The sequence below is a fragment of the Diuraphis noxia genome, unplaced genomic scaffold (assembly GCF_037042655.1).
Source record: "Diuraphis noxia isolate RWA-SAM2 unplaced genomic scaffold, SU_Dnox_SAM2 contig0002, whole genome shotgun sequence".
NCBI classification, from domain to species: Eukaryota; Metazoa; Arthropoda; class Insecta; order Hemiptera; family Aphididae; genus Diuraphis; species Diuraphis noxia.
Window position 1 is genome coordinate 18,630,425 of NW_028301712.1, and position 26,702 is coordinate 18,657,126.

General features: G+C 28.4%; 4 protein-coding genes across 8 annotated transcripts; 3 read left to right on the forward strand and 1 right to left on the reverse strand.

Moving 5' to 3' along the window:
- The first annotated feature begins 116 nt into the window (after positions 1-116).
- Positions 117-5,016, forward strand: Mccc2 (methylcrotonyl-CoA carboxylase subunit 2). Of its 4 annotated transcripts, none has more exons than XM_089219269.1 (12): positions 117-217; positions 1,808-1,986; positions 2,262-2,512; positions 2,575-2,815; positions 2,874-3,052; positions 3,349-3,553; positions 3,625-3,774; positions 3,982-4,048; positions 4,175-4,331; positions 4,440-4,554; positions 4,621-4,706; positions 4,779-5,016. In XM_089219269.1, the coding sequence occupies exons 2-12, from the start codon at positions 1,855-1,857 to the stop codon at positions 4,894-4,896; spliced, it is 1,701 nt and encodes a 566-aa protein (XP_089075395.1). In that variant the 5' UTR covers positions 117-217; positions 1,808-1,854; the 3' UTR covers positions 4,897-5,016. The 4 variants fall into 4 exon arrangements, with proteins under 4 accessions (XP_089075395.1, XP_015379240.2, XP_015379239.2 ...); XM_015523754.2 differs by lacking the exon at positions 117-217 and adding an exon at positions 1,577-1,722; XM_015523753.2 differs by lacking the exon at positions 117-217 and adding an exon at positions 1,613-1,722 and having other exon boundaries at positions 1,791-1,986.
- On the reverse strand, positions 4,720-15,698 carry LOC107172550 (gustatory and odorant receptor 21a-like). The gene is made up of 6 exons (XM_089218330.1): positions 15,647-15,698; positions 13,287-13,576; positions 6,550-6,858; positions 5,243-5,314; positions 5,047-5,136; positions 4,720-4,963 (listed from the first exon to the last, which is right to left on the reverse strand). The coding sequence occupies exons 1-6, from the start codon at positions 15,696-15,698 to the stop codon at positions 4,901-4,903; spliced, it is 876 nt and encodes a 291-aa protein (XP_089074456.1). The 3' UTR covers positions 4,720-4,900.
- A 78-nt stretch (positions 15,699-15,776) lies between these two features.
- EMC8-9 (ER membrane protein complex subunit 8/9) lies at positions 15,777-18,459 on the forward strand. Its single transcript, XM_015523755.2, has 4 exons — positions 15,777-16,294; positions 17,703-17,772; positions 17,845-17,939; positions 18,019-18,459. Exons 1-4 carry the CDS (start codon positions 16,020-16,022, stop codon positions 18,215-18,217), a joined length of 639 nt encoding a protein of 212 aa, XP_015379241.2. The 5' UTR covers positions 15,777-16,019; the 3' UTR covers positions 18,218-18,459.
- Positions 18,460-18,815: 356 nt separating this feature from the next.
- Positions 18,816-26,237, forward strand: mre11 (double strand break repair nuclease mre11). Of its 2 annotated transcripts, none has more exons than XM_089219755.1 (9): positions 18,816-20,184; positions 22,925-23,087; positions 23,237-23,376; positions 23,444-23,842; positions 23,922-24,164; positions 24,932-25,149; positions 25,227-25,375; positions 25,449-25,575; positions 25,645-26,237. In XM_089219755.1, the coding sequence occupies exons 3-9, from the start codon at positions 23,247-23,249 to the stop codon at positions 25,867-25,869; spliced, it is 1,491 nt and encodes a 496-aa protein (XP_089075881.1). In that variant the 5' UTR covers positions 18,816-20,184; positions 22,925-23,087; positions 23,237-23,246; the 3' UTR covers positions 25,870-26,237. The 2 variants fall into 2 exon arrangements, with proteins under 2 accessions (XP_089075881.1, XP_015379249.1); XM_015523763.2 differs by lacking the exon at positions 18,816-20,184 and adding an exon at positions 22,260-22,600.
- Positions 26,238-26,702: the final 465 nt, after the last annotated feature.

A 26,702-nucleotide genomic window follows, 5' to 3' on the forward strand; every position in this document is an offset into this window, starting at 1 on the left:
CATAATATATTATATATATAACTTATACTAGTAGTAGTGGTAGTAGTTATTAATAGTAGTTCATGATACTTATTCACCATTCATGTAGATTCAGTATTTCGTGTGTGTCACAAATCACAATCCATGCCTGTACGGCACTCACTATTATGTTGAGTATTGCAATTTGTATTGATCAACAATTTAGTATTTGAGTTTCATAGATTTGCATTAATAGTTGGTAAGAAAAAAATTATGGTAATATACTAGGTCGGTTCTTTCAATGTCCAGTTAGGTGTCCGTTAATAGTTAACTGACGGTTAGTGTAATTTTTACTGATAAAATTCTGCCGGTTAAGTGTCCGTTAACTTTAACCGGACATTGCAAGAACAGCCCTTATTCTATTACCACCTATACCTATAATTAACTTGTAAATTAGATCGGTATTTAAAAAGTTAAATATTAACCTACTCGCTTTTTAAATAATACTTAATTTACTATAATAGCAATATATTTGTCCATATTATTAAATACAATTATTTCAAGTAATTAATGTAAATAATATTAAAAACAAGAACAACATAATATGATATCTGCTGTGTTATAAATAGTTACTGACATTGCAGAACTACAAATATGGCGTATAGTGTAGACAATATTGAATACCTATTAAATTATAATTTATGAAATGCATATAAATTTAATTTAAGTTATATTTTTCTAACAATGAATCTAAACACTATGATATACCTAATATGATTTTGGCCAATAATTCCTAAAGAGTTTCTCTCACTTTCAGTATATATTTTCATGCTTGTGACATCTTGACTGGCAGTGTTTATATGACATTTATATTAATCTTGATTTCCAGGACATTCAGACATACTTAATCTCCAATATTTGTCCCTTCCTTTAATATTGCAGTCATTATAAATAATACCTGTATTACAGGTTTAGTGTTGCTATAATTAAAACTTTTATAATTTCATACTCAGGATTTAGAAATTTAATATAGTTTAAATCTTAATTTTTTATTTTAAGTTTTCAGTTAAAATTGTTCAAACAATTTGTTAAACTAAACTAAGATGATCCTTCTTTAGAAGGGGAAACTGATGTCTATAGTAGTTTCTATTGTGGTAGCTTCATAGAAAAGAATTTCACAGTAAGGCTAGATCAATTTTATAGTTTTCTGTCCATTTTTGTTCTCTCTACAATGAACTGACAAACTGCTTATAATGGGATTAAAATCAATTTAATAGAAATATAAAGAATATAAATAAGTTAGTTACAGATAATTATTTAATTTGCTATATATTTAAGTCATGTGAGGTAAAATGAGGACATTTTGCTATCATAGGTGAATAATATAATATGGTTATCAGAACTAACTACATAAACTTTCAGAATTAATAATTTGCCTATTAATTATTCATATAAATTTACTGCCTATAAGATTATACTATTAACAAGTAACACAGTAATAACTAAATATTTTATATTTTTCATGGATTTTATACACAAATATGTTAGTATTTAAATTATACCTATCATTGTTTTAGTATCTACTTACAAAAAATATTTTATTGATGGTCTATTGAACTCTAAACGCTTTATCTTATCTTATTTGTGTACTTTGTTCAATTTAAAACGTCAGAGATTGATTTCTGTTATAAACAGACAACAGTGTGTAGTCTGGTAGTCATTAACTATGTGCTGTTGGGAAAAGGTTTTACATATTTTTTATAGGTATCTGTTGACCGAATAAATTAATATTAGTATTATATTTAAAATAAAATATTTATGTTTCATGATAGTTTACAAACTGTTACAGGTTTAAAGAGTTCATAAAAAATAAATTACAAGGGTATTTCAATAAAAATGTTGAGCGGTAATAAAATACTGAGGAGATATGTCATCTTCCGTAGTTGTCAATGTTTATCACATTTTTCCGATGTCTCAAATGGATCTGTACTGGAGTCCAGGATTGATGTCAATTCAAAAGAATATCAGGTAGCTTATAATTTTATATAGGTATTCATAGATTTACGATTTTTGACATTGTTACAATAGTTAAAGAGCAAACAAATTATGAGAACTATGTCTAGTCATATTAGATCCATATAAGAGTATACTATGATATTAATTGGTACTTATATAATAATACTTATAAGAATTGACTTAAATTCAAAAACTTTAAACATGCAATTTTATATGTTCAGGAATCATATATTTCCAATTGTAACCTATTTTTGATCAGCAATTTTAGTCTGGTATCTTGATTGTAGGAAAATCGAACTGCAATGGAAATTTTGGTGCACAATTTAAAAAAGGCTGTAACCAATTCAGTATCTGGTGGTGATTCAAAAGATAAGTTAAGACACACGTCCAAAGGAAAACTACTAGTGCGTGATCGTATAGATTATCTTTTAGATCCAGGTTCGCCATTTTTAGAATTGTCACAATTGGCTGGACATGATCTTTATAAAGAAACGGTTCCATGTGGTGGAATAGTTACGGGGATTGGACGTATTTCCAAGTAACAGTTTTTTTTAAATATAAAGGAATTTAATTCATCATTAACAAGTCCTTTGTTGATAGAAAGGAATGTATGATCATTGCCAATGATGCTACAGTTAAAGGTGGGTCTTACTTTCCTATCACAGTAAAAAAACATTTAAGAGCTCAAGAAATAGCCAGTGAAAATAATTTACCTTGTGTTTATTTGGTGGACTCTGGTGGTGGTTACTTAAAAAAACAGGCAGACATTTTTCCTGATAGAGAACATTTTGGGAGAATATTTTTTAATGAAGCCATCATGTCTTCAAAAAATATAACACAAGTTAGATATTTAAATTATAGCTGTATATTAGCATTTTATAATCACAAGAATTTTTCAGATAGCTGTAGTGATGGGAAGTTGTACAGCAGGTGCTGCTTATTTACCTGCCATGGCTGATGAAAGTGTAATTGTCAAAAAGACTGGAACAATTTTTCTTGCTGGCCCTCCTTTGGTAAAAGCTGCAACTGGGGAAATAGTATCTTCAGAAGATCTGGGTGGTGCCAAACTTCACTGCTCGTAAGAATATTGTACATAAACAAAATTAATAATATAATAGTGTTACTTCAAAGTCCAAGTACACTTGCAGTACATAAAATATTGTTGTAGTGGTATTAGAGATTGATGAATACCTAATCTAGATTCAATTGAATTTTTTGTATAGATATCTACAAACCATAAATAATATGGTACCTAGTTCACTAATACATCATTGTATCAATTGTAAACTGTTGATATTATTATTATGTTTAATTACTTTTTAATTTTTTTTTATAATATATTATATTAATAATTGTTTCATAATACTATAATAGTGTTTCTGGAGTTTCTGATCATTACGCTAATGACGATTATCATGCACTTCATATTACCAAAACGATTATTGCAAATTTAAATAATAATAATAACAAACAAGATATAAAAAGTGATCTCAGTGTGCCAGAGCCACCATTATATCCTGAAGAAGAATTATATGGAATTGTTGGAAGTAATTTAAAAAAGAACTATGATGTCAGAGAAGTAATTATCATTTGCATTTTGTTCAAAATTTTTTTTCAATGATCTCATAATTAAATTATTATATTTTTTAGGTCATTTCAAGAATAGTGGATGGATCTGTGTTTTCTGAATTTAAAAAAAATTATGGAGAAACATTGGTAACTGGATTTGCTAAACTATGTGGTTACCCTATTGGCATAATTGGTAATAATGGGGTGTTATTTTCCGAGTCTGCGTTAAAGGTATGAAAATTATGTTCATTTTTTAATTTATTTTTGCATACAACAATTATTTTATATCTGTCTACCTATGGCCTATTGAACATAAATTATAATTTTCTGAATTTGAGGATACCTCTCTCAACGCCCTTAAAATATAAACTTGAATCATAATTCATAATTATATTCTTATTAAATAATAATATTGATTCAAAATTAAATTTCTCTTAGGGTACACATTTTATTGAACTATGTTGTCAGCGAAACATTCCATTGCTATTTTTACAAAACATTACTGGTATGTTGAATTTTATTTTGAAATAAATGTTTTATGTACAAAGTACAACTTACCTTACTATTACTAATATTAATAAGTTTATTGACAACCTAATAAATGTTAACCTAACCTTAAATGATTTGTCAGGTTTTATGGTTGGAAAAGATGCTGAAGCCGGCGGTATCGCTAAAAATGGTGCTAAAATGGTTACAGCAGTATCCTGTGCATCTGTTCCTAAAATTACCGTAGTGATTGGTGGATCTTATGGAGCTGGAAATTATGGAATGTGCGGAAGAGCATATGGGTAGGTAATACAACAATTTCTGGTTTTTAATTTAAATTGTGATGATTAATTAGAAAATATTGATTGGGTTAAAATTAATCAATATTTTTATTTTGTGCTTTGATGTAGACCAAGATTTATGTATATGTGGCCGAATTCTCGAATAAGTATAATGGGAGGCGAACAAGCTGCAGGTGTTCTAGCTCAAATTCAAAGTGACAAAAAGATTAGAGAAGGAAAACTGGTAAAATCAAATTACCATCATTAGGATCTTAATAATATTATTTATTGATTGTTATTATTTTTGTAGTTAACAAAAGAAGAAGAAAAAATTCTAAAAGATCCAGTGATCAGACAATTTGAGAACGAAGGAAATCCATATTATTCTAGTGCGAGGTAAGTAAAACAATTCAGTCAAACCCAATAAAAATTATGATTATATCATTTTATCATGCAAAATATCAATAGGTGTTGGGATGACGGAATCATCGATCCTGCTCAGACTAGGCAGGTGTTGGCATTGAGCTTGTCTGCCATCCAAAATTCACCAGTTCAGCAGACCAAGTATGGTATTTTCCGGATGTAATCTATTAAGAAGTACCAATTTTAAATTGTGCCAGAACAATGATATATGACACAGCTACTCCGAGATACTGTTAAAATTATTACATATATTTTATTATATTTATATGATAATTATTGTTCATTGAATTATTTTATTCCATCCTTTACTTACGCTCAGTATGTATGATCGGTCCATGGTGAAGTAGCCACTTACAGTTATTATAGGTGTGTTGGATTGGATAGTTTTCAAAGCCGTGAAAATCTAATGTAATAAGTAGTTTAGGTATAATTAATATTCAATATTGAAGTTAATTCAAAGGAATCATTGTTAAATAATTTTTATTGATAAATGATAACTGATTACTTACCTCCTCTTGAGTTTCTAAACTGAATCTATTACAATCCATTGATTGTATTGCTATATTAGTTTTGAATCCCACCTATGATAATTCACATTGCTTAAATTAGGTTGAGTATCATAAAAAGGTTGAATAGGTATAAGCCAAAAAAAAATTGAAAATTGTAAATAATTTTTAAATAGCTAAAAAAGATCCAAATTATTGAAAATTTTGGAAATTTCTTATGTCTTGAAAATTCATATGAAAACATCTGTTGGAAATTTCAAATATCGACTACCTATAATCCTTATTAATGATTTACAAAAAAAAAAAAAATCGATTTTGTAAACAAAAGTGTTTTAGGTTTGTTTTCCCTGATTATTTTGAAAATTACATAAGGAGTCCTACATAGTAAAAATATCAAGTACATATAGATGTTTATCGTGACATTCTCCTGCACGCAGTGGTTTAATTGGGGAAGGACGCAGGGGGACTGAGCTACTCTTCATTTTTCTTCAAATCATAGCGTACCCCTTTATTATATTCATCAAGGAATAAGGTTACTATTAGATTAATTTGATTGATTGTTAAACTTGATTTAGAGTCCACCTTTATTTATTTTTTCCAATTCAACCATTGCTTGCACGTCCGTGTTAAACAAATTTTGTTAAATACTCTTGATAAACTAAAATGATAACTGTCATCAGATTGAACTCGCCTATCTATATGATCTGTCTGGTAGTGAGAAGTTATATGTGATGAAGTGATGAAATTATTGGTTTAACAACTAATTCTCTCTTTTTATAATTGTTTTGGTATATCTATATAAATAATAATTTACAGACATTAATGTGTAAATACACAACAATTGGACATTGTACTTTGCTATAAGTATATAAAACGACTTATTATAAAAGTTAGTGTACCTACCTATATTTGAAAAAATAAAATGGTGCGTTTTCCTTTATTATACGAACGATCTTTACAAACGGTTCGATCATTTATATTTAAACGCATGGGGTTTATCCGTTTATCATATCGCAGGGATTGCAAATCCACAGCACGCGTAAAGATTTTGAGGGCACACAAAACAAAATAGTTTGACTACATATATATATATATATATTATATTTAGGTATAGCAGACGTTACTACGATAATTTTTTTTCATGACATACTATAGTATGATATATACTATTTTTTATGGTACGATCGAAAAACAAAATAATTTTTGGCACGTATAATAGCATTCAAATAATTTACCATCCCTGTCATATCATATATGCCATCATATGGATGGGTGTAGGGTGGTGGCTGGTGGGTCAAGGGTGTACCTACTTGATTAGTGACCGAATACGCAGCCTCGCACAGAACAACCAGATTTAAAATTGACCATACGGCGGTTGGATAGTATACGTTGTAATGTAAAATTGAGTGATGTCGACCGATGTACAAGGCGACGATACCGTATAGAGCTTGTACGACGATCACCGACTGTACAGCGAAATTGAATTCGTACTGACCTCGACCGGTTTCCATCAGCCTGCTGGACATGCCTGAAAGTTTTCGCCAAAGTTCGATGAAGCGGGACACGCGCCCTTCGACACCTTTGCCGCTGTTCGACTTGGTCATAGTTGTCATCTGCACCTAAATCAATAAAGCCCACATTATTCATAATATTTAGGTGATGATTGAGAAGGTAGTGGTGGTACAGTATATATAGTTTTGGCAGTTTTGCAATGGTGCAACGCGTTGCAACATTTGGCTGGAGTTCATCCCCTGAATTGTTTGAGAACAGTGTTGAATCCAGACAATTTTTCTGGGGGGGAGGGGCTCACTTTTTTTTCATTGGTGAATGGTGATACCTCATTTTAGTACAAGTATTATGAATTATATCTATTAATAGGTAATTATTCTTATTACAATTTAATATTTATAATTTAGACATTTCAAATTTATATAAAACTACAAAACAAATTGAAAACAAATTATTATTTTTTTAAATTTTTAAATCAATCTAAGGTTGTCACCATTACAAATCGTATTACCTATTATTATTATTTATCGCAATTCAGAAATTATAAATATTTAAAAAGTTATAAAACAAATTATTAATTTTTAAATTTTTTAAATCAATCTAAGGTTAATCTAAGGTCGTCACATATTATAAATTGTATTATTATAATTTATTACAATTCAGAAATTATAAATATTGAAAAAATTACAGAATAAATTAGAAACCTATTAATTATTTGTTTTTAAATTAATCTTATTATGCTAATATGCTATGAGTTTTTTTTCTTGCATACAAATCAATTGTTTCTTCAATGAACTCCTAAGGTGGGTCTTCTTCGTCTTCAATACTTATTTTCATACAATATTCCAACAATACGGTATAAAAACATTGATATAAATAAATTATATTTTATTGGACGCCATTTGGTGCGGTAATCGTAACGAGTATTGTGCATTTAATAAATAGGTACATTTTGTTGAAAGTCAGAAAGTTGTATTTGTCAGGGGGGCGAAAGAAATTTCAGTGGGGGCATTCGTCCCCCCTGAAGTATACCTGAATTCAACACTGTTTGAGAATAATTTAACATTGCATTAACACTTGACCATCACATAATTTGTTAGTCCTAGCTATCTCATATTTTGAATGCGATGTTTTAATTATGGTGGGGGGGGGGGTTGCACAGTTTTGGATTTATTCTCACTAAGTTGTTAAACTAATTATTGCAATATGAATCTTCCTATAGAATAAAGACCTGAAATTTATATTATAAATAGGCAGAGGCGAACAAAGTTCATTCATTTTTTGCTGTATTTCATATTTTCAAATACAGTAATACAAAATTTGTCTATTATGAAGGCATAGTAATAACTGTGATAATCTATCAAATATATTGGTAAGTTCAATACGAACGTTGCGCGACGTACGGCTGTAATGATCTATTTTTACGAATCGGACATTGATGCATGTACGCATCTAATTGCTAAATCATAGAAAAACAAAAATCAATGAATATATTTTAATTTAATTCAAAGTAAATTCGTGCTAGGCAGTATACAAAATATAAAAATATATGTAGTTACTAGTTATAACTACATTGAAAAGTTTAAAAAATATTGAAAAGCTTAAGAAAATTTGATACAAAAATTTAACGTGTTAAAATGTATAAGAGTTTTAGTTTATTGCATTGTATAATATTAAAATATAGGAACATCTGGGGATTTAGGACGCTTACAGAGTGTGCTTTTTCCTAACTTAGTTAATTCCTCGGTACACAATTTTAAAATTAACGTGATATTAAATAATAATTTTACAAGGGTAAATAGACACTGTGTTTATTGGCGAAATCGGGTGACTTTGGCCTAGAACACGGTCTCTAGGTGGGCGTTGCATACCTTACCACTTAAATAAATCATTTCATCATTATCACAGAACAATATATATTTATAAAATTTCCATTGTCCACGTTGATAACATTCTATCAGATTACGGATACGGTATGATATAACTAGGTATATTATACGCATACTTTTACTGTATACCAGAATAGGATACAGAAACACGAGTGTCTATTTTATATTATTCTTAGGTATAATAATAAGCTAGTATTTAAAGCTATAATAAATAAATAACAATCTTGTTGTCATAGCAAAAATAATAGTTAAAATAAATATTATCATGATATATTTTTTCATTCTTAATTTACTATTTGAAACGGTCACATATTATATTTCGTTCATTTGTTATTAAAAGTTGTTAAGTATACTTGTATTCTTATTGTACCTATAGAATTATTGAGATATATTAAGTGTTACTTAATTTTACTAATCAAAACTACGTAATATTTAACGATCATCATGTCAATTATCAGCGAATTGAAGATGTTAAAAGGTGATAATACGCAGAATGCATCATCCAAAAATGACCCAATGCATCAAGTTTTCAAAGGTTTTCAGGGAAATAAACGGAACATTTTGGAAAGTCGCGGTCTAGCTAGTTTGCAGCCGGGTGAAAGACTTAGCTCAGTGCCAGAGATGGAGAGATCTTCTGCCGGCGATCCAATCGTGGAATCCACGACCGATTGTATGTTGCAGAATTTTCCTGATCTCCGTACAAATCAACCAAAAGCACTGGAAAGTCATGGGCCCGTGGATTTATCGCAGAGCAGAAGATGTCATTCAATGCCCAATATGGCAGTGCTTCAGACATCTTCTGTTGCCGAGAAATGTCCCGAAGAGTCGAATATCGCGATGGATACACTGTCCAGTAACTCATCAAGGGTAGAAGATTCAGTGATGGTGACTCCAGACAGTCCAGACGAACCAACTACAGGACCGATCCCTACAATTATAGCGGCTTATGAGAGTCCGACATTTTGTTATCATATTGGATTCATGAGTGCGGCGGCACCAGTGATGCTTGCTATTGCATCTGAAATTCATGATCTCGAGAATTCGCTACCATACAGACGAGCAGTATCGATGCCCAACATTTCAATACAGTTTGGTGAGGTCGAGTCTGAAGGTGGCTTGACGAAACGTCCAGAGTCAGTTAATTTCCTGGAACCGACAATCGACGTCGGTTGTAGTGACGATGCAGAGCCGACGATAACCCCGGTTATTGCAAAGCGGCGTAAATCATTGTGGAGTAGGACAAAGAAATTCTTCCTGTTAATGATTTGTTGTGGCTCTAGTAATATGCCCATCAATTAAATCTTAATTATTTTACAACATAATAATATATGATGTATAATTTAATAATATTATCTATTTAATCGTGTTGTATATAAATTATTCACGAAACTTTTCAAATTAATTTAAGTTGAAAATAAAATATTTATTTTTGCATCTAAAATTTGAATATTGAATATCAGATACCTTGAAAGCTTATATAAATATATATCTATATTGTCTACTTTAAACAATTTGAATGTTTTGACAGTCGATACGTACAATATGTATTTTCGAAAATTCTATATGATTTTTAAATCGTTACGTTTAGTTTACATTATCTATATACATACGACTATTATCAAAATTTTTATATTATGGTAGGTACTTAAAAATAAAGTTTGTTTTTATAAGAACACTTCACTAGAAAAGGATTTGTATAAATGTATACTTGTCTAATGTCTAGGATTTCGGTGGCATGTTCTTCGTTAATTAATTTTTAATGCTAACTTAGTGGCCAAATTTGAACATGTAAAAATACTAAAAATTATCAATTTCTAAATGTTCGCAAGGAAAATGTTTTTAAAAACTAATTGTCATACAAATGATTCTCATTATACTTAGTTATGCATAGATTTTAGGTAATATTTCTTTTTTTGTAGTTTATACGAAAACCGTGACTTTCACAAACCCTGTACTATCCATACGTTGCAGTTATAACCACTCAAACGTACATTATGATGATGGTGATAATTGCAACGTATGGATAGTATAGAGTTTTTGTGAAAGTCACGGTTTTCGTATAAACTACAACAAAAGAAATATTACCTAAAATCTATACATAACTGAGTATAATGACAATCATTTGTATGACAATTAGTTTTTAAAATCATTGTCCTTGCGTACATTTAGAAATTGATAATTTTTACATGTTCAAATTTGGCCACTAAGTTAGCATTAAAAATTAATTAACGAAGAACATGCCACCGAAATCCTAGACATTAGACAAGTATACATTTATACAAATCCTTTTCTAGTGAAGTGTTCTTATAAAAACAAACTTTATTTTTAAGAACCTACCATAATAAAAAAACTTTGATAATAGCCGTATGTATAGATAATGAAAATTAAATGTAATGATTTAAAAATCATATAGAATTTTCGAAAATACATATTGTACGTGTCAATTTTCAAAACATTCAAATATTGTTTGGTTTAAAGTAGATAATATATATATATATTTATATGGGCTTTTAAAGTATCTAATATTAAAAATTAAAATTTTAGATATAAAGAGAAATATTTTATTTCTAACTCAAATTAAGTTGAACATTTTCGTGATAATGTCAATTTTTTTCAAAATCCTAACTTACTCATAAAAATATATTCTTAATTTACGCTATATTTTTTTTAAAAAATGACATTAAAAACAATGGCCTTTGAGACTTTGAATACAATTTGAAGTTTATTCAAATATTGAAAAATTATGTATCGATGAAAAAAAATTATTATTCAAAGTTCATCCTAATTTAATAAAAAAAAATAAACTAGCAATAAGTTATGGCTCCGAAGTCCTATAAATCTATAGTATTAGGGCGAAAAACATTTCAAGATGCCTAATATCTTAATATCGGTAAAAATGGAATACCGTGGAGAGGAAAGTGGTCAATATGAAGCGGCCCTATCTTAAATTTTCAAAATCTAACCTAAACATAAGGTTCGGCTATACTGGTCATAATCATGTTACTTTCCCTTGTATCCTTTACACTGCAGTGTTTCTCAACCTTTTTACTGTGGCGACCCCTTTTTTAAATTTAAATTTTTTAGCGACCCCTACATATATATTTTTACATACTCGCTTAGATTATCATTATAAATACTCTAGAGTCTATAGTTACTACAAGTACTGTACACGAGAAATATAAAAGATACATATTATAATATAATATTTATTTAAAATTAAAAAAAACGTACTTTAAATATTTCATTTTATTATATAAATATATTTTTATATTAAGATTTTTAATGGCTTGGTTGTTGCTGTTGATGTGATATTATTTCGTCAATTCTTGGTTTAATTGACTTCATCAAGCTAATTCTCATGAGTATTATCCAAATTATGTTTTTTTGTAATATTTGAGTTTTGATTATCAGAAGTCGATGTATTGTGCGGTTGTTTGAAAAAGTTTGTCATTTGCAACTGTTTACTCATATTAGAAATATTTTATAATAATACATAAAGTCAAATAAAGATAAAGTGTATAAAAATGTGAAAAACAATATAAAAATGCAACTTATTAACTTATATTTTACAACGGCGCACGGCACGGCGATGTAAATGATGAACTGTGACATAAATATATATAATAATATAATATGTGCAGTGTGCACTGCGGCCGCGGCGGTGGCCTTATCTTAGGTTGATACTTAATAATCTATATTCAACGTTTATTATAGATTCTTTAATAGACGTCATAGAGTAATATCGCTTTAAAAATGATAATAGTGTGTTTTCCATTTTAATATAAATAATCTATACTCGTAATAGGTATGTAATATAATAATATTTTATTGATTTTATTTTTTTATTATTTGAGCTTTTAATTTTCACATTGATTTAAATCATTCGATTGCGACCCTAAATAATAAGTTGGCGACCCCCCAAAGGGGTCGCGACCCCCAGGTTGAGAAACACTGATTTAGTATACTTACCTATGTAATATGTTCTATTGTTTTTTGTGAATGTGAACAAACATAGATATTTTACATTTACAATAAGTATATAACATAACATTTTTATTATATTTTTCAATGATTGATGTTATTAACTAAAAGGGTCCAGTTGAAATTCTTGACGGAAAGGCTTTAATTCCTGGATCTTGATATATATTACTTCACGTTTTAAAGTTTGATTACGTAATATTGTTCAAATAACATAACCTAAGTTTTTTTTATAGTCTTACTCTGTGAAATTGTCTATAACTGGGAATAAGGCATATAGAAGTCCCTCCTCCCTTAAGTATTTCCTACAATACTTGATAATCCAATGAAGGATATGATATTTTAAGTTAAAATAAACAAGTGTAAATAGAAAATATTTGCCTGTATAATAGTGTATATAGATTAGATATATAATATTTAAAAACATACTGAATTTATTAAATAAAAATGAGGATTAGATGTTGTCTTGATTTCATAATTGGTTGTAATTTTTATTTGGCGATTGAATAATGTGGTCATAGTTTTCCCGTTGGTAGGAAGATCTGCACATACAGATCTATTGTCATGAATCATTATTTATGGCGTATATAATGATTATTATAATAATAGCACAAAAATTATGATATACATATAATAGGTATGTTATAATTTATTAATCATAATAAATAAACCTGATATTCACGCCATAGTTTGAAATATTCTTCTCGGTTCTCACGTGCTCTGCTCGCTAATAACGGATTCAACAAAACAATGAGGACAGACAGCAATGTCATCAGCACATAGTTGATATTGTCTAAGGTCAGGTCATCCAGGCACGGTTCCAATATACTTTCTGCGTAGATTAGGCGGTAAAATACGATACACGAAAACGCGTAGAAAACCGCCGTGTACGTCCATTCCAATATGAAATATCGCTGGTCAGCCTTATGATTAGAAGCTACCCCAAACGCGTTCTCGTCAGCTGATAAATACAAATTACAATTGAAATCATATATTTATATAATGATTATAATTTGTATTTTGTAAGTATAAGTATGAGGTATATGAGCAATGAGCATCAAATAGGATCTTCTACAGGGCAGTCATAGAGAGGAAATGGAAAATCGGAAAGGGCGAGGGAGATGATGGGCGATGGCCAATATGAACAGAGGAATTATTAGAACGCGATTTCTAGAACAGCAGACCGGTTCGAGAGGAGGACTAAATTTCATCCACGAGATGTCTACTGTGATGAGACTGTCGTTTACCCCAATGAATTGTTGGGAGAGCTTAAATTAATCCAAATAATATAAATCAATTTTTATAAAATAATATTTATTATTTAAATTATGATATTTAGGTAATTTTAAATCGATGTTTGGTACCTCATAGATTTTAATAATAATAAAAAAATGAACTAAATGACTAAGTAGTTCAGTTAAATCGTTAACATATTATAGAATTAATAATATGAGATTATTATACTCCGATTTTATTATAGGTTAACCCTAATCCTGCCGGTTAATAAACCTACTAATACTCCTAACACTATAGCTTAAATATAGAAATGTTATATATCATAGAAAGAGGAACTTAATAACTTAAGTATACCTATAAGGTATTTTATTTTTATTTTTTTAGCTTGTTATTTTAAATCTAGCTCAACAATTACAATACGTTATAGAATTAACAATCAATATAATAATAAGAAAAAAAAACAAAACAATAGAATAATAGTAAAATTAAGTTATAAATATAGCTAAAGATATAATAAATTATATAGACAAAAAGACTCAGATAATAAAGCCAGCCTCTTGAATAAAAGAAATAATAATAATAATGAGTTGTTCAGAGTTGGAGTTTAAAATGGAGTGGAGATTGAAAGGAACATTCAAGAAATTGAGAGAAGTAATTAGGCTCAGACGCTTAATGAAAAGAGAGGAACAATTGAAGAAAATATGGGACAAATCGCAAATATGTTCATCGTTCATCCATATTGCAGAGTGCAAAAAGGGGAATCATTTAAATTTAATTTATAAGCGTGTGAGGGTATTAAGTGATGCCCTATACGTAAACGATTAAATTGTATAATAGAAGATCTAGGCAGCCGTACCTTATTGAACCAAATGGCAAATATTATTGGTAATATTCGGTATAATAGATTTAAATCTGGAGGCAAAATTAGCGGATAAGTTATGCTAGTAAATAAACCAACAGATAAAAAAAATAAATAAGGTATAAGATGGTTTTGTACTTTTGTCTGTAGTAGAGCCCGCAGAGTTACCACAATTTGTGTCTCTCCGCTCTCGTTATAGTATGCTATATCTGTAAGCAGTGAAGCCAGTGAAGGTCAAATGATTTTGTCATGTGGGGGATAGTGCTTAATTTTTCGTGGACAACTGATTAGATTTTAGTATCGCTAACGCGAATATTGTAAATGTTAGTTTGAGTTTTGTGTACACTGTATGAAGCTCTGAGCGGGACCAGATTTTGTTTTTATATGATTCTCGTTTCGGCCAGACTAGTTTAGAGACCAATTTAAAGTTAAGTTAACAATGATTGTAATATTTTAATATCTGAGTATCATTCCAACCATTTTTATTCCGCCCTACTACTGTCGAAGCAGGGACGCAGGGTGCTAGTTTGACATCAAAAATTAAATTTTCCTACCAGGACAAAGTTGGAAAGCACAGACATTTCAAAACAACCGATAAATATTTTATCCAATATTAATGTTATAAATATTATAATAATATAATGATAAATAAAAATTATATATTTTAATTGTATACTTATTGTTATTTTGTCTTCTTATCGATTAAACACTTGATGGTTATTAATTATTATAATTAGGTTTAGGTAATAGGTATACGGACATGGACATAATATTTATAATGAAAAATGGATACTAAAATCCTTTCATTTTTTTAAATTATTAGCAGGCGCTATATTATACATTTATACCACAGACAATAAATTATACTATATAAATATATAATATACGATTATACTAAATAATATATACACAATGATCTGAGAATCAAGTTATTACTGTTTATTCCATGGCTGCGTGTTAATACTAGAATCAGCAAAGTTGCTGACATAGATATTAGATAATACAAGTATTTGTTATCTATGGTAACAGAACAATATATAGTTAGCTATGGTTAATCATGAGCTATCAATGATTTGTCCATAATCAATGACAAGAGGTATTAAACTATTAACTAATAACTATTTTTTATGGTAAAATTTACTGATGTTTTTTGGTTAATTCTATAGCAACTGCCTAGTGCCTACTAGCAATTTATAAGTAACTCGAATAAGTGTCTCTAAGTAGTGACTAAACATATTTTACCTGAATTGGAGTCAATCCTGTTTTATATTTCCTTTCAAAAATTCATTCCCCCTACCTTCTATTAATAATGTCGAAAGTGTCTTTTTCGACGTTGGCGTATTGTAAAATGGTCGCACATGCCGCCAAATATCCTCACTGTGAAGTAAATGGATTACTGGTCGCTGAGAACTCTTCAAAGGGCGATAAGTTGGTTATAGTGGACACTGTTCCATTGTTCCATCAGTGTCTCCATGTGTCACCGATGTCAGAGATCGCCTTGATGCAAATCGATCAATCAGCTAGTACATGCAATATGTACATCGCTGGCTATTATCTAGCTAATGAAACGCTGGATGACTTAAGGTATCTATTACACCTAGATGTAGATTAAAATTTGATTAACCTTTTAATATTTGTATTGCATAATTATTCATGAATTTCAAGATAAAAGTTTGATAGACATCGACAGGGTTCTTATATATTTCATTTTTAACTTCTTGAATATTCAAAATTTACCCAACTCGTATTGGCATATTCAAATTTTTTCTTAGAAAATGTTTAATATTGTGTTATTAATTGTGTGTAAATATAAAATTTATCAAAATATACTATTTACTGTATATACTATGTACCTATCATGTTAATCCTAATGTATTTAATTAAATAATTGAAATATATATTATCATTAATTAGGTGATCATTAGTAGCTTAACTACTAGGAACAAGAATGAAACTGAATTTGTGTTAGTAGCTTGGGCAAAAATAGTAGTACCTACTAGGTATCTATTTTAACACATTGTTATTGCAAAATTACCTAAATAAAAAAATTTTTTACTCTCAATAAATATTTATATTTAGGTTAGGTACTGTACCTGTAATTAACTATGTAGATAAATTGTTTTTATGTAAACTAATTTAATTTAGGTAGGTATGTACTTTAGATAAGTTTTATCCCAGAAAATTGTTGCAGTATCTAAGTGTCTAGGTTTTGTTATAATGCAAATTTTTCATTTAAGTTTATAAATTACTGTCTGATCCCTTGTGTTTTGTTGTATTTAAAAAAAAAACGTATGAATTCAAATGGCATATCTGTTGTAATCATTGGGATACGTGACAACAGTACTTCTTCGCTTTTAAAATTTTCATGTAAAATTGTTTTTTTTTGATAATGTTGTGCATCAACTTTTTTACCGAAAGCTTTGTGCATTTGTTAAGTAGTTGTGGATTGATGTTTAGTTGAAGAATGATGATCACACCGATTTTCAATGTTAGATCATAGGATGGCATGCCTGGCAAATCAAGTGAGTTCATGAATTCAGTTAGGTAATTGATAACTTCGTCTTGATTCATATCAGTCTCAATAGACTTTTACATTTTCGTGTCGCCTGAACTGCTGTTTTTGATACTGATGTCTGATATTGATTTTAATTACATTGTTGTTTTAGGCTGCTAATATAACCTGTAAACTGAGCCACTGATGATTTCTGTAATTTTATTCTATATTTGAAAATACTTTATCAATTAACTCGTCTGTGGTTGCTGTGATTTAAAAAAAACCAGTTGGCGATGTGATGCGTTTTGTTGATTCATCAATCGTCATTTTCTCATTCCCAATGTCTATTGTCTGATATTGTTTTGTGAAACAAAAGCAGATGCATAATTTCGTAGTTGTTCTAAATTAATCATCTTGAATTTGAATTGCCTAAGCAATCTATTATACATATATATTTTTAAATACCTACATTTATTATGATAATTCAAATGTTTGTAGTTATGATAGACCAGCCCATAAGATTATAGATAAGATTGTTGAACATGAAGCAGATGTCTGCATGGTTGTGGTTAGTAATATATATTTTTTTCTTTATATTTCTGATTTAAATGACTAATATTTCAAAATTACATTTTTTTAGATCAATAATCGATTAATGGAGTTAAATCAAAAAGAAAGTGCACTGTTAGTGCACACACAAGATGATGGAAAATGGAAACGCCTGAATAATTCTAAGTATGAATAGTATTCATTGAATACTGAATAGTAAAATAATATTAAATAAACAATAATTTATTTTATTATTTTCATTTAGCGTACAAATAGAAAATGTAACATTAGCAGCTGCATCAGCTGTATTACAACAACAATTGTATAATAATTTGGTAGACTTTGACAATCATTTGGATAATTTGTCATTAGACTGGCTCAATACAGAATTTTCTAACTGCGTGGAAAGAACATCTGGACATGACATGGGAAAAAGGCTGATGATTAATAAATCAGTTTCTTGACAATTGGAATGGGATGAGGGAATGAAACAAATTAAATTTTGATTCATTATTATTATTTTAGATTAGCATTAAGAATTGTTTTTTAGTTCAATTATCAAGTATCAGTCATTTTCTTGTTTTCATACTATTATTTATTATTTCTAAAGGAAATGATGATAGTTTAAATATATCTAGTTAAAGAAAAACATTAAATTAATTATTTGATAATTTCTAAAAATAAATTGTTCCACAACATCTTGAAATTTATGCCATTATTTCTTTCTAAATGTTGTTTTATTATGCTTAAGGTACTAATGGTATTTTTATGTTATTTATCGGGGTTATAATTATTAATTTATAATATACAATTTATATTGCAATTTTATGTATAAGACTATAATTATATAATATTTATTCACCATTTATATACTATAATATACAAATAGTACCACATACAATACTATTGTATAGTGAAAACATTTATACCACAAATTATTAATATTATTAATGTCTTTGAAATCATTAATGGCTTATGTTCAGAATTTAAAGGTATACACATATGCATATTAAGTAATTTACAATGAACTTTTCTTTATTGCTTTGTAATTTATACTTATTAAATAAGTATATTTTATAACTTATTTAAATTTATATACAATTTTAATAAAGTAATTATGTCTTAGTACATTTTTTTAAGATATAGTTAAATACAGTGGTGTGGCGAACTCGAATATTTTCAGAGGCAAATATATTTTGCGATACCCACCCACCCACTCACTCGTCAACCATAATTTTGTCTCTCAATTGGAAATAGAGTTGGGGGGGGAGGTGATTGCTTTTCAAAGACAATTGTAATTATTAGGTAGGTATTATTACCAACTAATGGTTAGTAACCACTGCCTACTGGATACTAGCTTTTGTTTATATCAATATTAAAATATAATTTTATGTGTTATTTTCCTAAATTCGTTATTATGAATTTAAATTATTTCCCATCCACCCAGCTTCACCCATCACCTACCAAAAAAAACTGACAGGCGGCTGCCTCACGATTACCCCCATCGCCACGTCACTGGTTACATATGTATTTATGAATCACACTGGATTATTTTTCCAAAATTAATGAATGGCAAGGAATTTGTTATTTTTAAGTATAAGTATATATTTATAAACTATAAAATCTAAAATGGTTTTATAGTTTAGGTATTTCAAGTTCAATGTTTTTAATATGAGGATTAAGCTATAAATATAATTTTCATTTCTTAATAATTTGTAATTATAAAAAAATATGTGAAAAATTAAATTTGTATTAATGATTTAAGCTCTATTGGGTTGGACCGTGAATTTAATTCATTAAACGAATACAAATTAGAATGGTTATTAAGGTTTTTCTTTTAATCAAGTCTTTGCAGTCTCACAATCAAAAAATGTTTTATATGTTGCTTCTATAAGTTTTGATGGGTACAGTTAAAACGCATTCTAAACAAATCTCTTTAAACTATTGACTTCACATCGCCTTTTGTTGATTCTACATCCTGTCATATACCACAACGTGATGCGATTAGGAGGAATGTCATTATATCTTACGAACTAAATTTTTTCAGGTGATTTGCATATATTGGCTCATGGGAATGGGATTATGAAAAAAATTTTGTTACTCATAGTAACATAAAGTATAATAAGTATTGGTGTGTTATTGTGCTGTTGAAAAATAATTTTTATAAATTAAGTACCTTATTATTGTTTTATTGTTAAACATTTTTTGATAAAAAGATTGTGATTATTAATTTCGATGATCAATATCAAATAACAGTAATTGTACCTATTAATTATTATCGATATCATTTTTAATTTATTATTACTTTGTGGTTCGTATTGTAGAACTAAATAGAAAAAAGGGCTTCTCAAACTGCAAGATTTTCGTCGTAAGATTCTAACAATCAGACTGCTGTGACAAGAAAACCGTTTGGTCCATTGTGTTTAGACTAGTAAGTGGTAATAGAAAATTTGGAACTTAACTTACTCCATGCTCGTCTTGACGATAAACATAGGAAACATAATAGTAATTTTGTAATTTTGTATGATCATAAGTCATAAGCTAATAATAATATGTAGGAGTAGGAGTGAAATAAGTAGATAATAGATTGCAAACAGGGAACTTTTCTACTTTACCGAACATGACTATTCACTATTTTTGGGCATTTTTTTTCGGATGGGGAACAAACGTATATTAGGTAACTAAATAACTTAATTATTACAATGGTACCTACTTTTATACTATTATGATGAATGATTATAATTTTTAATGAATATGAATAAATGACCTTTTTATAAAAAATTTTAAAGTAAGTTAGGTAAGAACACTAAGGAACATAATATCCCAATATTATGCATGATGAATACTAATAAATAATTCAATAACTTGTATTAATAAAACTGTATTATATAATTAATATTTAATTTAAGAGTATAAACGATTGTTTATGATTTTGATAAGTGTAACTAGTGTAACTGTGTAACTAATATTTATCCAGTATCGAGTATCCAGTCCTATCCTATGTCATCACTGCCAAAAGTATGGACATGCACGCAACTATTGCCACCGAAAACTATGATGCGTGAAATGTGGAGCGGAAACCACACTGCCAATTACAAAGGTTGCCAAACGCCCAAACCTTCAAAAAAATATTAAGCCACATCAAATTCAAAACTAAAACAACAAAAAGAGTTAATCAACACACTCAAACTCAAACTGTACCACCTACACCCCTCAGAAGTGGGCATGATATGCTACTCTCAAACCCGAAAGAAAAACCCTCATATGCCGAAACCACAGCAAATACACCACCATCCGATCAACTTCTCCAAATCGTTACAAGTTTCCTTAACGAGCTAAAATTAATCCTATACCCCCTCCTAGATGCTCTAACTTCCATTCCTCATCACTTCCACTCCTTAATTAACACACGTATCACATATCTAAAACGAGGTCGTCCCCACGACCTCCTACACAAAGCCACCTCTCAACATCCAAATCTTCACTCTAGTACTCAACGACTTCAGTTACTTATAGTTACCTATATATTATAGTTATACTATTGTAAATATGTCAATATCAGAATATTATTGTAATCTTAAAATTACCAATTGCTAATATTATCCTTGGTACTTTTTTTATTTTTATTGACGATAAAAGTTTATTTACAATCTATACATACAGTGTATAATAAGTAAGTGTGGTGACTTAGAAAGAAAAAAAATAACATTAGTTACAGAAAAGGAAGGCTCCCAGCAGTGCCACCTGTCAAGAAGTTAGGGTTTGAGTTTATTTATTTTATTTTTATAATTAGGGTTTTTATTATAATTTTTTTTTTTTTTTAATTAGGTATTGAGCAGATCTCTTGGCCATTGCCTTTTTAACCTTCTAAATCCTTAGTACTTTAAAAAAAAAAAAAATTAATTGTAATGTTATAATGTTAAAACTATTACTATTAAAACTGTCAAATATTCCTAGATTTATTAATATTCCTAAATATTAAAAGGGCAATAAAATAATTGGGATTACCAAGTTATGAGAAAAAAATCGCCTCTTCGATAATATTTCGGTATTTATTGGGAATAATAAGATCATTTATACAATTATATACAATTGAGGTAAATTATCAACAATAAGATCATAAGAAATATAGTTTGATGATTGGTGATACACTTCGAATTGCCAAGTGTTTACGGCTAAATATAATTTTTACTAACATTTTACCACGAAATTACCAAGTGTGTCTAAATGCACTGTTTTTATTCAAATTGTAACGAGATTTTTAAAGGGACAAGCAATTACTTCGAATTACTGAAAGATTTTAATGATCGAAGGTTTGAATAATCAAGAGTCAACTGCGTAATATTATAATAATAAGTAATAATCATGATATAAATATAACATGCTAATAATCTTCGACCATAATATTATAAGCTTTATAAGGTATGAGTAGACAATTTTAGAGTATTGTTGACTTGTCGTTATTGTCTTATCACTTTATCTGGAGTGATAAGTGAAAAATGTGCCGACAGTACGGTACATACATTTGAAGTTTAAAACGAATTAGCTCTTAGCTCATAATATATTTAATATTTATATAGAATTTTGAATAAATTGTTAATTCAATGGCTTATTTTTAACGTTTCAATTCTTAATTTTATCCTTACTCTTTAAACTTTGAGTACTGAGCACTACTTAGGAATTTAAAATTAATTTTCTCATTCTACGTGTTACACTAGTATTAGTCTCATAGTCACATTTTAATTGAAAAATGTCTTCCAAAGTAGTTCAAGACAATTCTGAAAACTTCAAAATTCTTGTAGCAACAGACATACATTTAGGTTTCGAAGAAAAAAATTTGGTTCGAGGTGAAAACAAAAATTACATTATATCTATAATATGTGACCTGTACTATACGTGGCTACATGTTATTTTAGTATAATAATACAATATATTAATACATCTAAGTGGCTAAGTATTTCATTATTATTTTTATTAAATAATATACAAAGATTTGCTAGTTTTATGCAGTACACATTTCCTTAGGAAAATATTTTCATTTATATTTTTATCAAAATTGTTACTATAATTTTATTTCAAATAACATTTTAATGATCGTTATCTAACTAATTATAGGTAAAACCTACAAATTATATAATATACTTACTAATTTTTACGCATTATTGTTCTAGCTGATGACACATTCAATACATTTGAAGAAGTGTTACAATTAGCAGTTAAACATGAAGTTGATTTTATTTTGTTGGCTGGTGATCTATTTCATGTCAACCAACCTTCAGTAGCATCTTTGGAAAGATGCATTTCCCTTTTGCGTTCTTATTGTTTGGGTGACAAGTAAATATTAAAAGAATTTTAAAATAAACTTATCTTTCTGAAAGTGATTGCGATCCTAATAAAAAACTACTAATCGATTATTATTCACTGATTTTAAATAGTGAGACTAGTGTGTAGGTATATAATATTTTACTTTTTTTATTCTATAGACCTATAAATATGGAATTTGTTTGTGACCAAGCTGAAGTATTTAAACATTGCAATCATCCCATCGTAAATTTTGAAGATCAAAATCTTAATGTTTCAATTCCAGTTTTTTCAATTCATGGCAATCACGATGACCCTTGTGGTAAAATATTTCATTGGACATTTTATATAATTCAAAAATTATTAATATATAAATAAAATATTTTTAGGCTATAGAGAGATGTCATGTATGGATCTTTTAAGCTCAATGGGCTTAATTAATTACTTTGGAAAACAAACAAATCTTCAAGAGCTTAAAATAAATCCTATACTTTTAAAAAAAGGATCAAATAAAATTGCTATCTATGGTTTGAGTCATGTTCGTGATGAAAGGTTGGAACGGTTATTTAAAGATAAAAAAGTATTTATGAATCGCCCATTAGAAGATGTAGATGATTGGTTCAATATATTCGTATGTCATCAAAATCGTGTAAATCGGCCAGGTACAAAATATTTATCTGAAAAATGTATTCCAAGTCATATAATGCTTACTATTTGGGGACATGAACATGAGAGTTTAATTGATCCTTCTCAAGGGGAATCAAATTCAGGTTATATTTGTCAGCCAGGTAATAGCAATAATAGTTAATTTGTATAACATCATAAATATACTTATGCTTTAACTAATTATTACTATTTTATTTTTAGGCAGTACAGTAGCAACATCAATGTGTGAAGGAGAAGCAGGTAACAAATATGTTGGATTGTTAACTATCAGCGGTAAACATTTCAAAATGGAACCACTGGAACTGAAAACTGTTAGGCTTATGCACTTTGAAACAATACGACTGTCAGAATGTGATGAAGATGTTAGTACTTCAAAGAAAACTCAGGAATTTGTTAGAAGGCAAATTGAGGATATATTATTGAGATTAAATCTAAAATATAGCGGTAAGTTTGAAATACTTTTAATTTTTTTAATAATTAATTTATATTTAATTGTTAAATACTAATATTGTTACTAGTGGCGACAAATTCAATTTTTAAAGATAGTACCAAGTACAAAAATTAATACTCGCCCCACCCAGAGATGACATAATCGCATATTTTCATGGGTTTTTGATATTCAGGAATATTTATATTTTATTTCTCCTTATATGAATTATTTTTACACATTACAATCGTATTCTACCCCCATCAACAACCACTCTAACCACTTACGACCCACCCACCCACTCAATGGAGGAACAGTCGCCCCACCAGTATATAGGATCGGCGCCACTGATTGTTATTTATGCATTATAAACATAGATAATAAAGATTATCTATGATTATAATATTATAAACCCACCACCAGTCTATATCAATCTTTCAAAATTTATCTTCTTATCATATGAATTTTCCTCTATTGTTTAATATAACTGTTGAATTTCACTATCAGCCATTGCCTAATGTTATTTTATTAAAAATATATATTTACATTAATACAATTTACAAAATTGGAAAGTTATGTGTCAGGAGATTGATTTGGAGGAAACCCTCATAATGTATGAGAACTTATTTATATTTTTTTTTAATTTGATATATGTAACTTAAATAAAATTTATACCTTAAATATTATATTCAAAATTGGAATTAACATATGTCTTTTTTAATGAACTGAAATTTACTCATTTAAAAAGACGTATTAACCATAATAATTTAATCATTTTGCTTAGGTCACCCTAAACAACCAAAATTACCATTAATACGTCTCAGAGTTGAATATACTAATGAAACTCAACATTTTAATAGTATTCAGTTTGGTCAGGAATTTCAAGACCGTGTTGCTAATTCTAATGATATGATATTATTAAGAATTGAAAAGAAAAGTGTTCAAAAAAAAGCTAAGTTCATTGATGATCAAGTTCTTTCAAATATTATGGATGACGAAGAAGTATTAATCTTATACAGACCTAATAGAAAACCAATCCAATTTAATTTACTTTAATATTTATAATTATTTTATTTTAGATGGAGAAAATTGAACATATTGTTGATCAATATTTTAGAACTGCTAATGAAGAAAATCAACTGGAATTATTATCTGTAGATGGTATGGCTGAAGCGGTTGATTGGCTTGTAAATAAATCACGTCCTGATGCAATAAATAAAGTTGTTGAGTAAGTATTAAAAGAATTATAGTGAAGAAGGATAATATTTACTAATATTTTAATAAAACCATATTGTTGTTAGACATCAAAAGAAAAAAATGAAGAATCATGTTATAAAACAAGAAGGTCTTAATGAGCATAACATTTCAGAACACATTATTAGTTTTCATAATTCTCGCACGCAAAAATCAAAAGATGAAGCTAATGATGTATGATATTAATTTATTAATAAATATTAATGAATTAGTATGGATAATTTAATACTATTTTAATTTAAGGTTCGTGAAGTATTGATTTCCCAGCAATATACAACTCAAAATGATTCTGACAATGATTCAAATATTTCTCCTGTAAAATCAGATGACGAAGAAATTAGTAATAATACTCCTGCAAGTACAGGTGTTCAAAATAGCCGAGGGAAAAGAGGTCGTGGAAGCAGAGCACCTAGAGCTACTACCAGAGCTAGAGGAAGAGCAAGAGGCCAGACTACTTTAAATTTTTAAAAATAAAATATTGTCAATAATGATTTTTCCCATTTAAATTGTATTATTAGTTTGTCAATTACTTTTTTATTGTTATGTTATACGTACAAGCTATAACAGACTTAAAAAGTATAATAACTGGTTTATTTTGTTTGTAATAATCCTATAAAACAAATGAAATGCAACAATTTCATAATACCTTTAAAGTGAATGGTTCTAATGTACAATTTTATATTTTTATCTTAAATAATATGATGAATTCACAATAATATTAAGTTTTTGTTATATTTTCAATGTCTATAAAATTAATAATTTTCTAGAACCAACTTTAATAAACTTACTGCTGTATCAATGAAGTTCAAAAATGAATAAAATTTGTTGAATAATTATACCTGTTTCTGTTTTTCTGAATCATATTAATTTTAAAATAGTATTTACTATCAATGGTGTCTTGAACTACATAGGCACACATTAAATCTTCCTACATACCATTTTTAAAATATTGAAAAATATAGTTTACCTTGTAAAATAAAGTTTGTATGATTTTAATTTTTGATTATGAATGTTAATATCCTTATCACTAAAATCAATCATAATATTAGGGTATTCAAATTAATACTTATTAATATTTAGATTGAAAATGTTAAATATATTTAAAATTATAATAATTATTTTTATAAAAATAAATTAACTGTTGGGATTTGCTGAATAATTTTTTTTTTTCATAGTTGTCTTTTATTATTTTTCAAGTATTAAAATTTATTTAATAGAACATTATAATTAATGATTAATGTTTTATGTACATGTTGAACCCTATTTACGTGTAACTTTTATATTTGGTGGCCCGCTACTCC

What these genes read in the sequence shown, in the direction of transcription:
- Mccc2 (XM_089219269.1), top strand. Translation starts at nt 1,855, where the DNA reads ATGTTGAGCGGTAATAAAATACTGAGGAGATATGTCATCTTCCGTAGT. An exon ending in GGGATTGGACGTATTTCCAA is followed by an intron (nt 2,513 to 2,574) that starts GTAACAGTTTTT and finishes CTTTGTTGATAG; the next exon opens with AAAGGAATGTATGATCATTG. An exon ending in AGATTAGAGAAGGAAAACTG is followed by an intron (nt 4,555 to 4,620) that starts GTAAAATCAAAT and finishes TTATTTTTGTAG; the next exon opens with TTAACAAAAGAAGAAGAAAA.
- LOC107172550 (XM_089218330.1), bottom strand. Translation starts at nt 15,698, where the DNA reads ATGTCAGCAACTTTGCTGATTCTAGTATTAACACGCAGCCATGGAATA. An exon ending in ACGCAGCCATGGAATAAACA is followed by an intron (nt 13,577 to 15,646) that starts GTAATAACTTGA and finishes TGTATTTATCAG; the next exon opens with CTGACGAGAACGCGTTTGGG. An exon ending in AACTATGGCGTGAATATCAG is followed by an intron (nt 6,859 to 13,286) that starts GTTTATTTATTA and finishes TTATTGATTTAG; the next exon opens with GTGCAGATGACAACTATGAC.
- EMC8-9 (XM_015523755.2), top strand. Translation starts at nt 16,020, where the DNA reads ATGTCGAAAGTGTCTTTTTCGACGTTGGCGTATTGTAAAATGGTCGCA. An exon ending in GAAACGCTGGATGACTTAAG is followed by an intron (nt 16,295 to 17,702) that starts GTATCTATTACA and finishes AAATGTTTGTAG; the next exon opens with TTATGATAGACCAGCCCATA. An exon ending in AAACGCCTGAATAATTCTAA is followed by an intron (nt 17,940 to 18,018) that starts GTATGAATAGTA and finishes ATTTTCATTTAG; the next exon opens with CGTACAAATAGAAAATGTAA.
- mre11 (XM_015523763.2), top strand. Translation starts at nt 22,504, where the DNA reads ATGTCTTCCAAAGTAGTTCAAGACAATTCTGAAAACTTCAAAATTCTT. An exon ending in AGAAAAAAATTTGGTTCGAG is followed by an intron (nt 22,601 to 22,924) that starts GTGAAAACAAAA and finishes TTATTGTTCTAG; the next exon opens with CTGATGACACATTCAATACA. An exon ending in CAAAAGATGAAGCTAATGAT is followed by an intron (nt 25,576 to 25,644) that starts GTATGATATTAA and finishes TTTTAATTTAAG; the next exon opens with GTTCGTGAAGTATTGATTTC.